This window comes from Thermobia domestica, chromosome 8, assembly GCF_964235325.1.
Source record: "Thermobia domestica chromosome 8, izTheDome1.hap1.1, whole genome shotgun sequence".
NCBI lineage: Eukaryota > Metazoa > Arthropoda > Insecta > Zygentoma > Lepismatidae > Thermobia > Thermobia domestica.
In genome coordinates, this window is record NC_137461.1 from 70,557,070 (window position 1) to 70,574,206 (window position 17,137).

The 17,137-nt window shown below is 35.4% G+C and overlaps 1 protein-coding gene and 1 long non-coding RNA gene across 3 annotated transcripts in view; one reads left to right on the top strand and one right to left on the bottom strand.

The window, feature by feature from the left end:
* The window catches only part of Smr (nuclear receptor corepressor smrter), a 389,247-nt gene that overhangs the window by 201,999 nt on the left and 170,111 nt on the right, over window positions 1-17,137 (top strand). For both annotated transcript variants that reach the window (XM_081768606.1, XM_081768607.1), the window contains exons 7-8: window positions 6,314-6,370; window positions 10,607-10,659. In XM_081768606.1, the coding sequence (XP_081624732.1) occupies window positions 6,314-6,370; window positions 10,607-10,659 (110 nt within the window). The remainder of the gene's footprint in view (window positions 1-6,313; window positions 6,371-10,606; window positions 10,660-17,137) is intronic.
* LOC145692983 (uncharacterized) overlaps window positions 1-17,137 on the bottom strand; it is a 66,855-nt gene that overhangs the window by 45,567 nt on the left and 4,151 nt on the right. The window contains exon 2 of the long non-coding RNA XR_014132676.1: window positions 7,165-7,253. This is a non-coding gene — a long non-coding RNA (uncharacterized LOC145692983). The remainder of the gene's footprint in view (window positions 1-7,164; window positions 7,254-17,137) is intronic.

Below are 17,137 nucleotides of genomic sequence, written 5' to 3' on the forward strand. Positions count from 1 at the left end.
TTAGCTTCCCGATTGCTAATGTGGGATTTCTTGATCTTCAAAACAATGTTTTTGCTTTTCGTAGATATTTTGCTCTATCATGACTTCACTATTTTTTTTTTTTTTTTCAAAATCTTCCATCCATTGGCTTGTTAATATTCTTCTATGATCGTTGCAAAATACGATTTCTTATCCCTCCTGGAAGATTGGCACTGTTTATCGTCTTCTTTCTATACCATTTCCATCTTCAGGCACATTTCGTCATCCTCTCGAACGAGTGTACACCACGTGACTTTCGAGCACTTACTATTTTCGTAATTTTCATCTGCTTCGAAAGGTCTGCTAGTTTCCACCATATTCAGTATTTCTTCTGTTTCTCACAGATGTATATCTTAGGTTTCTTATTAGTATTTTCTCTAGAAATGTCGGAATACCATAATAGTTTCATTAACCTTGTTTACATCAGTTTGAAGATGATGGGCGATTTGAGGGAGCTTATTTCTCAGCTTTTGAATTCGTGTTTACTGAGTGCATTTTTAAATGAAGTATGTGGTATTGGCATGTAAATGTATCTTACAGTGTGAATTTGTAATAAAGGAAGGAACTTAATTACTAATACATGTCAGTTACCTTATAACCATGCGTTTGTATTAAATCAAGTGTTATTTTGTACTATTTGTGTTAAATCTAAAATTGTCATTGTGTTTTGCAGAGAAAAAATAATTTACAAACAATACATACGATGAACGATCCTCAAAACAAGACGCCATGCAAAAATCTTCATTACTCGTAATTTTCAGCAATGTTTCTTTTCTTACTAAGCACGAACTTGAAAAGTGCAAATTCGTGGCTCGTCAGGAAGCTAAAGGGATGGCGTGGTGGTTGGTGCTCCTGAACGATATGTCGTAGCATCTGTGTTTAATTATCGGCTCAGTGACAATTTTTCATTTTCTCAGTTCAAGTTGTGTAAGGTTACCATCTGAAATCACTAATTTAATGTAAATAGAAGGGCTTATATGTAAATAAACTGTACAGAAGAGAGAATAGTAGCCCTTTAGATGATAACAAGAAGTTGTTGGAAATTAAATCTGTGAAGGCTTTGTGTTATGTCTTGTTCGAGGATCGTCATCGTAATTATTGATTATAACAGAACTTTAGTAATTGAAAGTTGTTGTGAGACCTTGCTCTTCTCATATTAGTATTGAAATTGTATTGTACTGAACTGATTGATGAATCATACGTTATTTCCGGGTTACGAAATGCATTTTCCTTTATATATATATATATATATATATATATATATATATATATATATATATAAAGGATAATATACAAATTTCCAGAAAATTTTTTTATTCTTTAGCCATATATCAGGTAGTCTAAAAAGTAGTGAGCCTTTTGCACACGAGATGGCAAATATCAGGATATATATATATATATAGTGTTCCAAATATCAGGATATATAAGTCGCAGCACGTCAAGCCTAGTCATTTAACAGCTGATGGTTGAAGCTAGTAGATATGCGAAAAGTGTGTAATTCCCATAATCAGACGTAAGATATGAGTGAGTGATTTTTCCGTAAAACTGCGCTATCGTTTCCAAATTCTGCGCAAGCCCGTGAAGAAATTCGTGCTGTTAATGGGCAAGATAGCGTTATAAAAAGCAACAGCCAAAAGATGTTTCAGTCGTTTTTGTTGTGGAAATTCAGTGTCCAACATGCTCCTTGCTGTGCGCGACCAATTACAGCAAAAGTAGATGATATTCGGGCAAAAATAGAGCAGCATTCCATGTAAGCAGTTATATGATATTGCCGATGACTTAAACATTAATCACCAAACAGTGTTACTACCATTTGGAGAAAGTTGGCTGCAAAATAAAGCTCGATATTTTGGAGTCACATGATCTGACTCAAAAATATTTACTCGATCGACTTTCTGTCTGCGAATCTAGTAAAATGTTACGAACTGGAGCCATTTCTGAAGCAGTTGTTTACAAGTGATGAAATGTTGAAAACCTACAACAACAATATGCGAAAAAGATCGTGGTTCGAGAAGCAGCTCCACAGTTTGTGGCAAAACCCACACTGACTCCCAAGGAGGTTATGCAGCGCTTGGTGGAATTGGAAGGGCATCATGTATCACAAGCTGCTGTCACCGGCAGAACGATAGACTCGGCCCTGCACTGTCGACGATTAGCGCGAACGCATCTAGCAATTAAAAAAGAAATTGCCGGAAACAAGGCCGGCCTTAAGCCGATTGGACCGATTGCTCCGAATTGGGCCCCGCGCCTAAGGGGGTCCTGCTATAGTGCCGTCTACTCTACTCCCCAGTCTAATCTACTCTCCAGTGCCGTTTTAACAGCATATTAGACCCCGGAAAAAATAAGTGTATTTGGTCTCTATGACAAAATTTTGCTCCTAATGCATGTAATTAATACATGCCATTCTACTCGCGGGGCCTCCAATGCTTGCGGGCCCCCCGCCAAGTAGTCATGGTATCGTTAAGATGGCTCTGCTACTCTCGATTGTCAAGTACACACAACAATATATTGCAATACAGGTACATCCATGAACTCCACAAGCGAGGGTATGGCTCTCTCTAACAAGTAAATGAATATTTTGTATTAAGTTTCCGGGCATAAGCAAATTTTTTTTTTGAATTTAATGCTGCAGTAAATTATTTTTTTTGCGTTTACAACTTCTGTTGTAAAAATAAGTATTATGTGCAGGGAGTATTCTGCACATCCCAATACCCCTAACTCAAAATTTCCTTACACACACTTCCGGACGTAAAAATATTGTTTTCTTTGAGGTTGTGTAAAAATGTATATCATTATTCTGGGTGTACACCCTCTTTTATTTTGAACACTCCACTAAGTTAAAGTTCCTGGAGTTCTTATTGTTTATGACATGTGATACTACCCGTGAATACCGAGATAGTAGCAAATAACTCATTCTCAGTGCGACTTCTTTGCATATTCTTTCTCTTATTATAGTTATATTATAAATACAAAACCAAAGGACAAACTTTGCCCTCTCCTATGAAAAATCCCGTGGATATATTTAAGAAATAAAATCAAGTCAGGAAAACCGATTGTATACTAGTGTGCACTGAAGGTCACACTAGAAAGATTGTCTTCTAACTTGAATAATCCAATCGAAAATATGTCATCCATCTTCCTTCGAAAATATGTCAGTTCCTTAAGGTTTGTAATCGTCTCATCATCATTTCATTTTGTCTGCAGTGGATAACGATTTCAAGCTGACTATACCTTTCATAAGTTGCAATTTACGATATTCTCACTAGCGTACATTAAGTTTTTCTGACTTGAATTCTTTTCAAAAAGATGCAGCTCTTAAGAAATCTTTGAACCAACGAATTCATATGTTTGTGCATTTCATTATGTCTTACAAATATAAACTTATGGAAACACAAACTTCACCATTGTATTTCCCGTAAAATTCTAGCGTATTTTGATATATTACATGACCCCCTTCCTAAAAGAGTCGAGCGAGATACAAGATGGTCGACTTCAAGATGGCAGCCATGATAAGCATACCCTCAAATAGATGTCTACTTCCTCCCGGTGTCGGTTAATGTGTTTTTGTTTTTCATCCTTTACCCGTTTCACAAATTAAATTGAAAGAGCCATTTCCATTTTCCACTGGAAACTTCCCACAGCTGTACAGAAAATTGACATCGACTAAGAAACGTAGCTTTTCGTACTGAAGAAAAAGATACCTTAATCATTAAGCTGAGTCAACGCTTTCCAAAATTATCGCATGTTGAATTTAACATTCGAGTATATATATGGCCAAAGGTACTTTTTTCCGATTAGAACGGTAAGAGATAGAAACGCAGTTCGTAGGAAGTTTCCAAGAGACAATATCAAGGCACATCTAATGGTACTACAGCAGGTTTCCGGAAAGCTCAAGAGCATTGTTTACATAGGGAGGTAATTCCCTAACCTGTTTCAAAAGTACTTATCTATTAAAAGTCAGTTCCAACATTAAGATAAAACAAAAATCGGATAATGTTATGCAGCATTTGCTATAAGCATACGTTTGAAAGATAAGTTTGCAATCAAAAAATTATGATCTGTGCGAGAAAGTTGAAAAGCGAATTCATACGCTAACTAAAGAGAGAGAGAGAGAGAGAGAAATATAAGCGTAGTAGCATCGAGATGTGGGATTGGTCAAAACAATATTACGAATATCATTCGTCTTTCTTTCCATCACAAATGTCGTATTCCACGTAAGGAGGTAATCCAGAGTTTGGAATGTTCTTGCAAGCACTCCCATGCTGTCTACCTAAATTCATGTACGCCCGTAGGACAGATACCAAATGACAGCCATCACATGCACACAGGTCAGAGTTGTACGGAGATCATTGCGACGTTGGCAGAAATGTTCAATGATTCAGATCCAGTTTTCGACAACTCAATTAACCAGTAAAGAATGTACTTAGTTGTATTGCTGTGTCTTGATTCCATTTTTGCTTTCTCTAGTAATGGCTCGGCTACATTAAGTTTGTATTTCGTAACCAATGAATGTGTGATAGTTTCCTTGTCAACATAGAACATACAATTGCCGTCATGAGGGTGATCGTAGTAGTACGACTTCGCATGCCTTAATTGGAATGGCAAACACACCTTGGTTAGATCAGGAACCGAAAATGCTGGAGACTCAGTTGACTACAATTAAGTTCTACGAATCCGCTAGTTTTTAGGTTAATCTTCTCATTGTCTACAAGTTGATGCAGTCAGTCAGGTTTAATGATTCGATCAAGCATATGTTCAACTAAGTCAATTTCGTCTCTCGATCGGTATCTTCGCGAGAAGTATCGATTAACAGCTGGGATTCTCGTATCATTCACTAGGTGCGGTACTGATTTAGTCAGCACGATTTTGGAGAGACATTTATGGCATTAACATCTCTGTTTACATTTTCCAGCATGTATCTGACCGACGTACACTTGTGGCACTCATTCGATTGAGTAACAGACAACTGATTCGATCCCGATGTAAGCAATGTTCCAGAACTTTCCGGTAACCCGCTCTTTTACCACTGGATGTGCCTCGATATTGTCTCATGGAAACTTCCTAAGAACTGCATTTCTAACTCTTACCGTTCCTTTAAAATCCAAAAAAGTACTTCTGATCATATAATCTAATGTTAAATTCAATATGCGATAATTTTCGAAAGCGTTGACTCAGCTTGATGATTACGGTATCTTTTTGTTCAGTACAAAAGCTAAGTTGATTAATTGAGGTCAATTTTTTGTACAGATTTTTCAGTGTAAAATTGAAATGATTCTTTCAAACCTAAAATACATTCTTATGGCTTATTCTGACCAATCAAGTTTTTGGCCACTGCGGTCGTCTTTATGGGCGGAAGCACTTTAAATTTTGCCTACACTCGTTTCTTGATATTCCACACTTCTCTGCCAAGTTTGGTCATGCAACTAGATTTCGACATCGATAGGTTTACTTGTAAGAGAAGAAAACTATGAAATACTGGTACAGAACCTTCTTGCAAAATTGCGAAGCACAAGGTTGAAATATGTATTTTAAAAATTCATTCACTGTGTGCATTTCCATTTGAGGTATTTCTCTCTTTCCCTCAAAAATTAGCTGCTATAAGCAATGAACAGGGTGAGAGTTTTCACCAGAACATTTTGCAGATGGAAAAACGTTATTAGTATAAAGGGAAATGGGTATAACCACTAGACTAGCAGGGAGAGCACACTATATATATATATATACCTAAGGCCGGCCCTGGCCAGAAATGGTCAACAGGAAAGATGTCGTAAAACGTTGACAACGCCAGACTACATAAATCTTTAAGGATCCGTCAGATATTGCAAGAACTTGGCTGGGAGGTTTTAATGCATGCACCGCATAGGCCGGACCTGGCATTGCAAGAATATTATTGGTTTACGGCTCTGTTTAACTCCGTAAATGGAGTTCAGTTAGTTTCCAAAGAGGCCTGTGAAAACTTCTCGTCACAATGTTTTGACCAGAAACTACAGAAATCCTATAGAGACGTGATTATGGTGTTGCCGAAAAAATAACAAAAGGTTATCGAACAAAATGGTGCATTTGTGGTTTCATGTCTATTTTCAAACTACAGTAATAATTGTACTCTCAGTTTTGACCTCCATATGCTCACTACTTTTTAGACAACCTGATATTTATTTATTCCGATGTGCATTATAGTATATTTTGGTTTTACTGTATTGTCATAACATTTATTTAACTTCACAGTAATGTCAATATATTTTCTGATCTGAATTTATAAATCCAGTTTCTCATTTGTTTCATATTCATTTTCCAGAAAAAGGCTCAGGAGGCTCACAATCTTCTAGAGAAATTGGGACCTAAGGTAGAATTGGTAAGTCTCTCAGTTCTTATCCTCATGAAATAGTAAAATTGGTAATAAAAGGACTTCGTTTTTAAGTGTGATATGATTAGGCAAACCTGTATATAATGGGAAATCATTCACATAAATATATCGTTTAAATAATGGCTCTCTGAAAATTGCACTACACAAAATTGGGTTGTGTAGAGGTGCAGAAAAGCCAGCTTCTTTGCAATGCGGATTTTTTTTTTCCGGAAAGAAACCGTAAATTGTAACTTTTTTACTTTCTGTGATTTTCTTATTCGAATATCCATCTTTGCTTTCCTGTATTGGATTGTACTATTAAAAAGTTGCCTTTACAACATTTATTCGCTACTTACGAGTCCTGTGTTCAGTCCGGGACTGGCTATCTCTATTAGTTTTCAAATTGGCATTTCATTGGAGGCCAGTAAGTTACGCAACCAACATATCACAAGGATCATATTGATTGCCTAACCCAGTGCTATTCAACCTCCTTTCCTCGCGTATCCCTAGACACAGTTCGCCATCCAATTGTGTAAAAGAAATGAAATCGAAATGAACTTATTAAACTTAATATACATGATGTGTTGATTAAAAAGGAAGGCAAATAGAGACCCAACAAAAGGACAATCAGTGTGCTAATCAAAAGACTATTTACAGCGGGAGAAAATGCACATGGGAAAGTTCAAAACATATGGGAGACATCCAGTTCTACTGAGGGGGATTTTCTCCTCATTCTCTCTGATAGTTCGCACACTGAGGACAATGTTAAAAATTCAATAAACTAAAGTTACTTTAGAACTAACCTGTTAATGAGATGACTGAACTTGTTTCTGGGACGCCAACTCCTTAATTCTTTGTCCAATCTTCGAGAGTTCAAGAAGCAGAGCTGGTTCTGAAATAAGCAATTTATGGAAGGAAGTTGTGAAATAGCACTGTCACTAATTTCATTGTACTCTTTTCGAGCATAAATACAAAAGTCACAAACTGACAAGTTATCGGATTTCATTTGCAGTGAACTGTCAACAGACATTTCCAGTAGACCCCTAGAAATATCTTCGCGTACCCCTGGTTGAATACCACTGGCTTAACCCGTTATCAAGTTCTTGAAAGTTACATGCCTTCTCATATGGGTTGTGTGGGTTGCCTAAATTCAAGCTGACAGATAAGAAAATAGTATCATAAACCTAAAAAGATATACAAACTCTTATTTGCTTTCGTATAAAATTTCGTTCACATCTCATTCTTCGTTCGGGAAACACTTCAATTGATTTTGAGCTTCAATTATTCTGTTAGAACCTAATATTAAAACCCATAAACGGCCCTTTTGAGTATGATGTGAGTCTAATGGTGGTAAAAGTTCATTATTTATAAAAAAGTCTTTTTAAATATATCGTGTCAATATATGAATACTTGGGTATAACGTTTTGAACCATCTCCCGCTCAAATTTTAACTACTTCAATAAATATTGTGCATATAGGTACATTTGTTTCGTGTAACTGCTTTCATAAACGATGTTTTTAGCTTCAAAATTTTTAGTTTGTCCTTAATTTCTAAATGATAATTTTGTTTCACTCTAACTACTATATTTTTAGAACAGTCAGTGGCGGATCTAGCCCATGGCCGGAGGGGGGGGAGGCGAGGCCCTCCCAGTTTTTTTAGTGATAAAAATTATTTAAGCTATTATTTATATGTTTTTGAAACTTTACAGTAAATACATAATATACCTATCTTAGTCTAGGCTCTGGCTGCCCTCCCACAGTTTTTACCTTCTAGATCTGCCACTGATTACAGTTACTGCGAACATTATTAAATCTTCACTAAACATTTTTCTCATAGAGCATTAATTTTAATGGCATTACAAACAATTCGTTCGAATTAATTGAATTAATAGCCTCTCTGGTGAAAGGTACACTAAACTCAAATCAAATCCAAAATTCAAAATAGAAAACCCATTCTATCTACCGATTCATCCTTTTCCCTTCCAATGTAGTGATCAATTATCGTTGATTATTGAGCTCTTAACTTTTTTTTGCGTTAAAATGCAGTTATTAAATGCTTTTTCTTGTTATGATGGGAAAGAAAGGTGGAACGTAATTGTTATTTCCTTCTGTCTCAATTCCCAGAAAAAAAAAAGTATTTTGTTTCCAGGCCTTTTCATCTCTACTCGTGACATATTGCGTAACAGAAATCAAAGAACACATTTCGAGTAATATTAATAATACAATAAATTCACTTTAAACATATATGGGTCGTAAGGTTTTAGAGACCCCCCCACCCCAAAAAAAAAAAAAAAAGTAATGATTTTCAAACGTAGTTTGTTAAAGATGAAAAACGCAACTTATATATAGATTAAATAATTCATTATATATTATACGCTGAGAATCAGTCCAAATTACAATAAAATGTACCATTTTAAGTAATTTTCCTACTAATGACGAAAGTGTCACAGTTCTTTAACAGTGCGGCAATGCCAGTGTCATCAAGAGGAAACGAAGAAAAAAATAAATAAAGTAAACTGTAAAATAGGTTTCGAATATACTAGAAATAATTTCTTTAGACTGTATAACATACCAAATTCTAGCTGTTAATGAGTAAGAACAATAAAGCACAATATAGATTTAAAGTACGTTAACAAAGACAATGGCAGACAAAAAATTCAGTAGTTTCTGTCTGTTAGTTTAAAAGTTATAAAGACGTTTCGAGACAAATGATCCAATCTCTATATCTGTAAAGAGTATTCCTCAGAAAGACTAAATAAATATTCAAATATTTCATCCGGTCTTCATCGGACGGTAGACTTATCTTCCAAATAATTACTGTTTTTTAGGACCATAACTTTTTCAATATACCGTATATAGACAAAGGTGTAGATGAAATGAAATTGAGTTTAACGTCTCACGATTATGCCCGTCAGGCCAGGAGAGACTATGATTAAAGCAAACGAATGATGATGGAAGCATTGGTGGAATGAGAAGGAGGGAGGAAACGAGAGTACTCTGAGAGTCTATGAGCACGATGTTCTCCACCACAAACTTAGCCGTGGATCGAACCAGGGGCCCTACGCACCAGAGGTAAGGGCTCTGTCACTGAGCCACCGTGCCCCCCTAAAGGTGCAGATCTACAGGTTGATTCAAAACAACACCGACAACGTTTGGGAGGTGATTCCTGACACCAAGATAAGGCAAAAAGTATAGACCAACCTGGGCGCACAAAAATGCTTTCTTTCGGAGTTATAGGCTGCCGAAAACATGAAAAAATGAACTTTAAGGGTGTGCAATACTATGGAACCTACCGTAGTCGGGTCAAGACTTTATTTAGGAACTAGTATGTGACCTATCCAAATATCCATGTTTCAGAATCCTGCGGTACTTCCGCAACAATTTTTGTAGAGGTAGTTGGTTGAGTACTTCAAATTGTATGCCCGTAGGCAGACTGCCTCCATAAAAATTGTTGCCTGAGTACCTTAGGATTCTGAAACTTGTATTTGTGGATATTGCACATATTAGTTCCTAAATGAAGTCTTGACTCGACTAAAGTATGTCCCATAGTTTTGGAGCTATGGACCTTTAAACTTCATTTTTTCATGTTTTCGTTAGCCTATAACTCCGAAAGGAAGCATTCGTGCACGCAGGTTGGTCTATCTTGGTCTCAGGAATCACCTTCCAAACGTTGTCGGTGTTATTTTGAAACACCCTGTATATGTATGTATGTATGCATGTATAGATGTGTCTCATGTTCTTGCCAGCTCAAGTCTGCCAACCAATGAAGAGTTAAAGAACTGGTTAAAATATTTTGAATTTCTGTTGAGCTATGTATGTTGTCTTTAGTTATAAGTAAATATGTAAGTTACACATTATTTATATTTTATACATTAAATTTTATATATACACATTAAGTCATATTTTATACGTTAATTTTATATATCAAGTGTGTATTTTCTTTATAATTCGTGAATTTAATGTAATTGGAAAGAAGGTACACATATTAAAAAAATGTTTCAATACCGTAGAAGTATCTTCATCGGAATCTTTATCAAATGTGATAAATTATACTACTGTACTATGGAAATGTGTAAGTGTACATACCTTGTTCACAAATAACATATAATAAAATAAATTTAAAAACATTTCAGGAGAAAATAGTTTTAATCTAAATTTTATATGGAGTGATAAACTGTTTGATATAAACACATAATTTTATGTTATTACATTCCTAATTTTTTTCTTCCCTTCTTTCAATTTCAGCCATTGTATAACCAGCCGTCAGATACAGCAGTGTATCATGAAAACAAGAGGAGGTACGTTTTCAGGTTATCCAGACGTGCGTAGTTAGGGGCCTTTTGGTGTGGGTAATATTGTAAATAGTTCGTTGAAGTACACGTGTACATATAGAAACTGTTTCGTTGGAATGCAGTGAGATTTTTTGTGCGATTAATAATATATTGTCTCACAACCTGCTATTTTTAATGACAGGACAGTTGTAACTTTAAAAGAGTTCTCACTAGTTGCACTAGTCAGTACAAACAATTCTAGATGCATACTTATAAAAATGTAGGTCAATTTTACACCGTAGTTTTGTGTAGGCTATAAATTACTATTGAATAAAAAGGACAGTGTGAGGTGACATTTATTAGATCTGAAAAATTTACACGATGTAATAATTTGCGTCATGATTTTTTTTTAAAGGAGAGCATATCTGGAAAATAATGAATATATATAGTATAAAGTAAATACATAATATAAAGTATTTTGTAAATGTTACGAAGTTACTAAGTAGAAGTTTATTGTTTATGTTTTCCAATATTTTGAAAAAAAATAGTGACTTTAATTTCCTGTTCCCCTTTTTCTCATTTTGAAAATCATTGCGCGCTAACTTGTAAAACACATTGAGTTTTGATGTAGTGTAGTGAATATAGTGTTTATGGTTATTATATAATCGTGCAACTACTGAGAGTTCAAACCAGTAAATTGTATCTGAATAAATTCTCCCTTCCCTTTCGATTTAAAAATTTATTGCAGTATAATTTTGGTTTAAGAATTTTTTTGAAGGCTAAAAATTACTTGGGTTGGTTTGGATTCAAGTTGATGAGGAGTAAGGTGATAAAAGCCTTTAATTGAAAGAAAGAAAAAAACTCGGTTCCACAGTGTACAGCATCACTAGTTAAATATAATTAAAGTGAGCTTCTATAGTTGTACTAAACTTGTGTTGGTGTCTGTTCTACGAAACTTTCGTAAAATGTATCCGATTGTAACAGAAAATGACATACGCGTTCTCAGTGGCTTGTTTGAGCTTGCAACTGGTAAAAGAATAAGATACGAAAATGGAAAAAGATGGTGAATTGAATCATTCTCAGAATGGAACTTTCCGCAGTTGTAACCAAATTTCACACACACTTTTTTTTTTTTTTTTTTTTCACTGGAAGGATCTCTCTTTTTTTAAGATGTGGGAGCAGCTTATATGGCAGATTTACATATAGATATCTGGATAATGTATTTACATAGTGACACAAAAGTATACATTGTATCCTTATTTCCTATCATCAATCTATCTCGTTATTTCAGCTCAGTCGTTTCCAGTTTTTCGCATATTTATTAAATGGAAAGCTTGCCTAGTAACCCTACCGATTCCGCTAGACAAATTAGAACTTGCAGTTGGGCCGAACACTTACATATGCATATGCTTGGTTCATCAATTCTTGTAGACGCTTAGAACATTCTAACTTTCAACTATATTAACTGCTTTCTTCATCCGTAAAGAAGCCGAAAGATAATTGGTTAGACAGTTGTTAAGATCAGTCAGTTATTTCAGATAAAAAGCGAATAGAAAAATAAAGTAATTGTTTTGTTACTTAGGATGTCCTCTGGATTGTAGGATTGAGTGTATGTAGTATGTTCTCTAGCAAGTCTATGAAAAAAACGTTGTTTGTATTAAGTTACCAAGCTATTTTTCTTTAATGATCCACATCAATAATAAGTCCGTATATCTAAAAGGGTATCAATAATAATAATAATAATAATAATAATAATAATAATAATAATAATAATAATAATAATAATAATAATAATAATAATAATAATAATAATAATGCAGAATGATAACGCTTAGGAAACATTTCATGAGGAAAATGTTGCTCTGAACATAAGAAAGAAAATAATAATCATCCAAGAAGACAGTGATAATGATTTTCTTTGGTAGGCGAGGAATGTTCTAGTATGTAAAATGATGATAGTAATCTTGTAGTGCAGTGAAACATGTTGCAAACTGAAAGTTATTCACAAAACTATAACGAAACTTAAGAATAGATTTTCTGTTGTTCATCAGATCAATGTTCCTATTTATCAGTTTGCCTCATGTTGCTTATTCGAACTTGAATATGTAGTCTTGTGCAAGAAAACCTGGCCATCTGCCTCTGTTTGAAAATTCCTGCATTCTTATCTATAAATTTAATTACATCATAAACAAATGTGGATGTTCAGTAGGCAATCAAAACATTTACATCAAGCCAAAATATTGAAATTTTGTGCGTGCGGTTACCAGAATTTGGTTTTGAAAGAGAAGTGAGTGGCATTAAAAAACAGTCCAAAGTACTGCTCAATGTGTCTGAACTTTTTCCCCTGATACTAAGGGATCACAGTGTTAAAGTTTGTTTTGAAGAAGCATCAACTGAAATCATTTTTAAAAGCTAGTATAGACAAACCGATATTTTTTTCTTTGTAATCGCGAGGCCTGCATTCGGACCTTCTAAACAATTACAAGGTTGTATCTAGAAATACACCTGGCCAATTATCGTCCGAAAAATTCTTCCGACCTCATTAAAATTTTTAGTATAAAATAGCTCAAATAGGATTATTCTTGAATTTCTCAATAATGTGAAAGAGAGAAGAGGGCGACTATGGTTGAATCGTACACATAGAAAAGAAAATGCTAGGAGTGAAAACATTTTCAAGGTAGCAAAATTCTTTCTATATAAATATTCATAGAACTACTCTATTCGGTGATTTATTGGAAGGGGCTATATATGTGTGTTGATAATCGCCGTGTTATAGACTTATTAAGAAGCCTGTACTGACCGTGGACCTTCTGTGCTTGTAGCGGTAGTTAATGACGTGCCAAAGGAATGATTCAGTGTTTAATATACTGTGCGTCAGATTGATTTTAAATGTTCAGATGTACCTGAACGGCATAGACGAGCTTGATCATGCAGTTAACCGATTTGAACTGAGGTGTATTGTGCCCTTGTGGTAGGTCGGATGCTCGTTCCATAGAATCATGCAACACGTTGCATGGGAAATGTCTGCTGTGCGTCAATAGAAGGGGCATACACATGTTAGACCTGTTCAGATGGCAGTAGGAAAATGAGCTACATGTCTAGACATTGCATCATTGTCATTGTTGATCGCACGGCAGCTACATCACAGATTAGGACCAATGTTGCATTCGAGTGCCAGCAAGCATCTGTCGAGTACCATCTGCTGGATGCAAGACTACGAACATAGGTGCTACTCAGTGCCCTTTGAGGCTAACACTTGTGTTTCTTTGCGCCTGATTACAAGTTCGATTCCAGGTTAGAGTACTAGCTTCCTTGTAGTGGTTCGGGTCCCACTTTAATAAGAGGCCCTGTCTCATGTAGTTTCGGTGCTGAAAAGAATCACTGGATTTCAGTTGACCAACAAACGCCTTGCCAGATATCTCCTCTCAGTTTGTCAACTTGCATCTCTCCTCCAATGTCACGAAAGAAAGACTTCGTGGGATGAACGGTGCACCATTGTATTTAGTTGTCAGGGATTTCTTGGGTTTCTCATTCGTATCCGTAAAAATTATACGTAGAAATGCTGGAGGCCAGTCAGGAAGAAATTTCTCCTCACTTATGGAATTTATAAAGACACAAAGGAAATTTTTTTGTTTAGGTCCCGTGTCCCCACGGTAGTCCAGCTATTCAGTTCAGAGCAATTTTCATTACTGTTGGAAATCTGTGGAGAAATATCTTGTGATGTTAACTTCCCGGGGATTGAACAAATTCTTCCAAATGCAAGATACTAAGACTTTGTCTCCTACATCTCGCTTGTTTGTGGGAAAGCAAGGAAGACCACGAAGATTGTCACAATTTTCAGCCATTAACTCTGCGAGACTGAAGTCTAATAAAATCTAAAATCACTCACGTTTATTCATTCATCTCAAAAGTCCTCCTTTTAGTGTTTTCATATCTGTTATAATAGCAACTACTTCCCAGTGGATATGATGTTGAAAACTGCAGCAGGACTCGATTGGTTGGCAGTTTCAGTTGGCGAGCCCTGTTGTATATTAATGTAAACAAAGTGATTTTGAATTTAATTTCCACAACCTGTGTAAATCTGTTCCTGGGAGTTTCAGCTGCAAAATTTAGTAGTTCTTCAGATCTATCACTGATCTTGTTTAACGAATTTGAACATATTCCGACGAAAACACATAATTTTTATTCATCATTCTTTAGTATTAGCTGAGAGAAATCATCATATTACTTCCCTTTCAAGAAATAGCTAATGCTCATGAAGCGGAGAATTTAAAGAATATGAAATTTTAATACCGCTAATTATAATAATTTCGCTATGTCTTGACATTTCAAAGTCGACGCGTACTAACTTCCTACACGTGAAAAATTGAATCCGGTTTCTGGTCTTCATGTCAACTCAAAATTAACTGGCAGCCCGATTCTAATTGCTCGGTAAGTACTATTGCCAGTTCTCATTTTCTATTATAGGAAAAGTCAGCAATGAAAATTAGTTTGTGGTTGCTGATGGTACTTTATTTCTATTATACAATATTAGTGAAACCCTCGATTCGCAGAAGAATCCAACTGTTCAACAAATGCAAAGCTACAAATCTCTCAGTTCAAACGCGTACTCAATTCTAGCCTGAATAAAATCACTCTTTGTGCAAAATAAGCGAATAAAAGAATCCCAGTCCTTTAGTGAATAGAATTTTATAAATTTAGCTGTTCAAATATTAACTCAATTATAACTTGAATGGAATCAGTCATCATACACAAAAATTTAACTGAACCATCTAGTATACCATTAATAACTAAAAGAATTTTCTTTCAACAGAGTCGGCAGCTACATTCACACTGCTTCATGGGTTTGTACATAGAAATTTTAGTATTGAAATAAGCGTTTACTGTCATGTGTGTTCGATTCTATGTAATAGTAAAGGAACATAAATTATAAGCACTTACTGCTGTGTAGCAAAAAATAATATATGGCACTTTTTAGTATTAAATCTTGTGCTGTGCTTTAGTATGGAAAGTCCGAAATACAATAGTTACGTAAAGTGTTTGCTTTCCGTGAATAGAATTTGCTTTCAACAGTCTATAGTGATACCCTTACAGCTTCTTCGATCAGTATATAGAACACATATTTTTTTTTAAAGTTAGTTAAAAAAAAACAACATAAATTTAATTCAGAACCCACCTCCTCCTGATTTAAAAGACTTAAATCAACGGACTTCGAATATAATGGGCAAAACTTGATTAATGCAGCACATGTAGTTCAGACCCGGAAGGTTAACTTATTACGAACATTTTAGGCAGTTGAGAATTGAAGTTTGAGGATTTTTTTTTTTATTCTAATACAGTTGTAAGGAGGGTTTTTGTTACTTAATGGTATGTACGTTAAATAATGGGTATCCACTCGAAGGTAGCCCCGAAAAAGAATCATGTCTTTGCTTAAATGAGAGGTCGTTATTGTTGGCGCGCTCGTGGTTTCAGTGAATTGCGGTAAGTGACACGAGGTGCTTGCTTATTTTGACATTGTAGTGACGATGTTCCGTTAAAGAGCACGTGTTTATTGTAAAACCATTCAATCAGTTTATTAAGACGGGAGAACATCTGTGTTGGAATCTAAGCAATGAAGTTCTGGCAGCCACTCAAAACTTGCAATATCGTGTTCAAATGAGTTTAGTTAGGAGCTTGGGAGAATAATTCCAGCAGCTCTTGTGATTTTATGTCATTTCTCACACTTGTGATTTCATGTACAAATTTTGTCTAATTTCTTCTCCCTCTAAAGATTCTTCAAGAAATAAAGTAGCCACTAAAAAGCATACCTGAAAAGTTCACAGTGACAGACTTTTCGTTAATATCTTATATGGGTTTTTCACAAAGCCACATGACTGCAGTTCAAATAACACTATGAAGATGCGTTCTGTGTATGAAAGTGAGCAATAATGACACGGATTAGCAAAGTGTTGCAAAAATTAATTAATTCTGCACAATTTCTGCAATCAGAAGAGACTTTCAATGTAAAGTATCGCTAAATCAGTGAACGTACCATACTTGCGAGTTTAAAAATGATAATGAAGGTTGGGGAAGATTACACTATTGAAGATTTAAAAGGTAGAAGGCGAAAACCGGAGATACCTTCTACAAATTTGGGCGGAAAGATTCTGCGGATTTTGACGACGGGAACACATTTTGTCAGTTTATGATGTAGCCAAAACGGAGGCACTACAAAATCAAAGATGCAACTGATAAATTTACACAACAACATCCGATCATACCAAAAACAGAAAGCGCCCGAACGGAAGTACCGAGCAGAAACAGCGTATTAAAACGCGCGCCAGAAAACGTTATGATCTCACGACCAATTCATTTCGATGTATTCTAATGAACGATGAAAACATACGTCAAAATGGACACAGAAGCATGCCCAGACATAGTTTTACACACCAATGAAAGATAAAGTGCTTAATGATAAGGACAAACCATTACAGGTATCGAAAGTTGACCTCAAAGGTGTAGTACG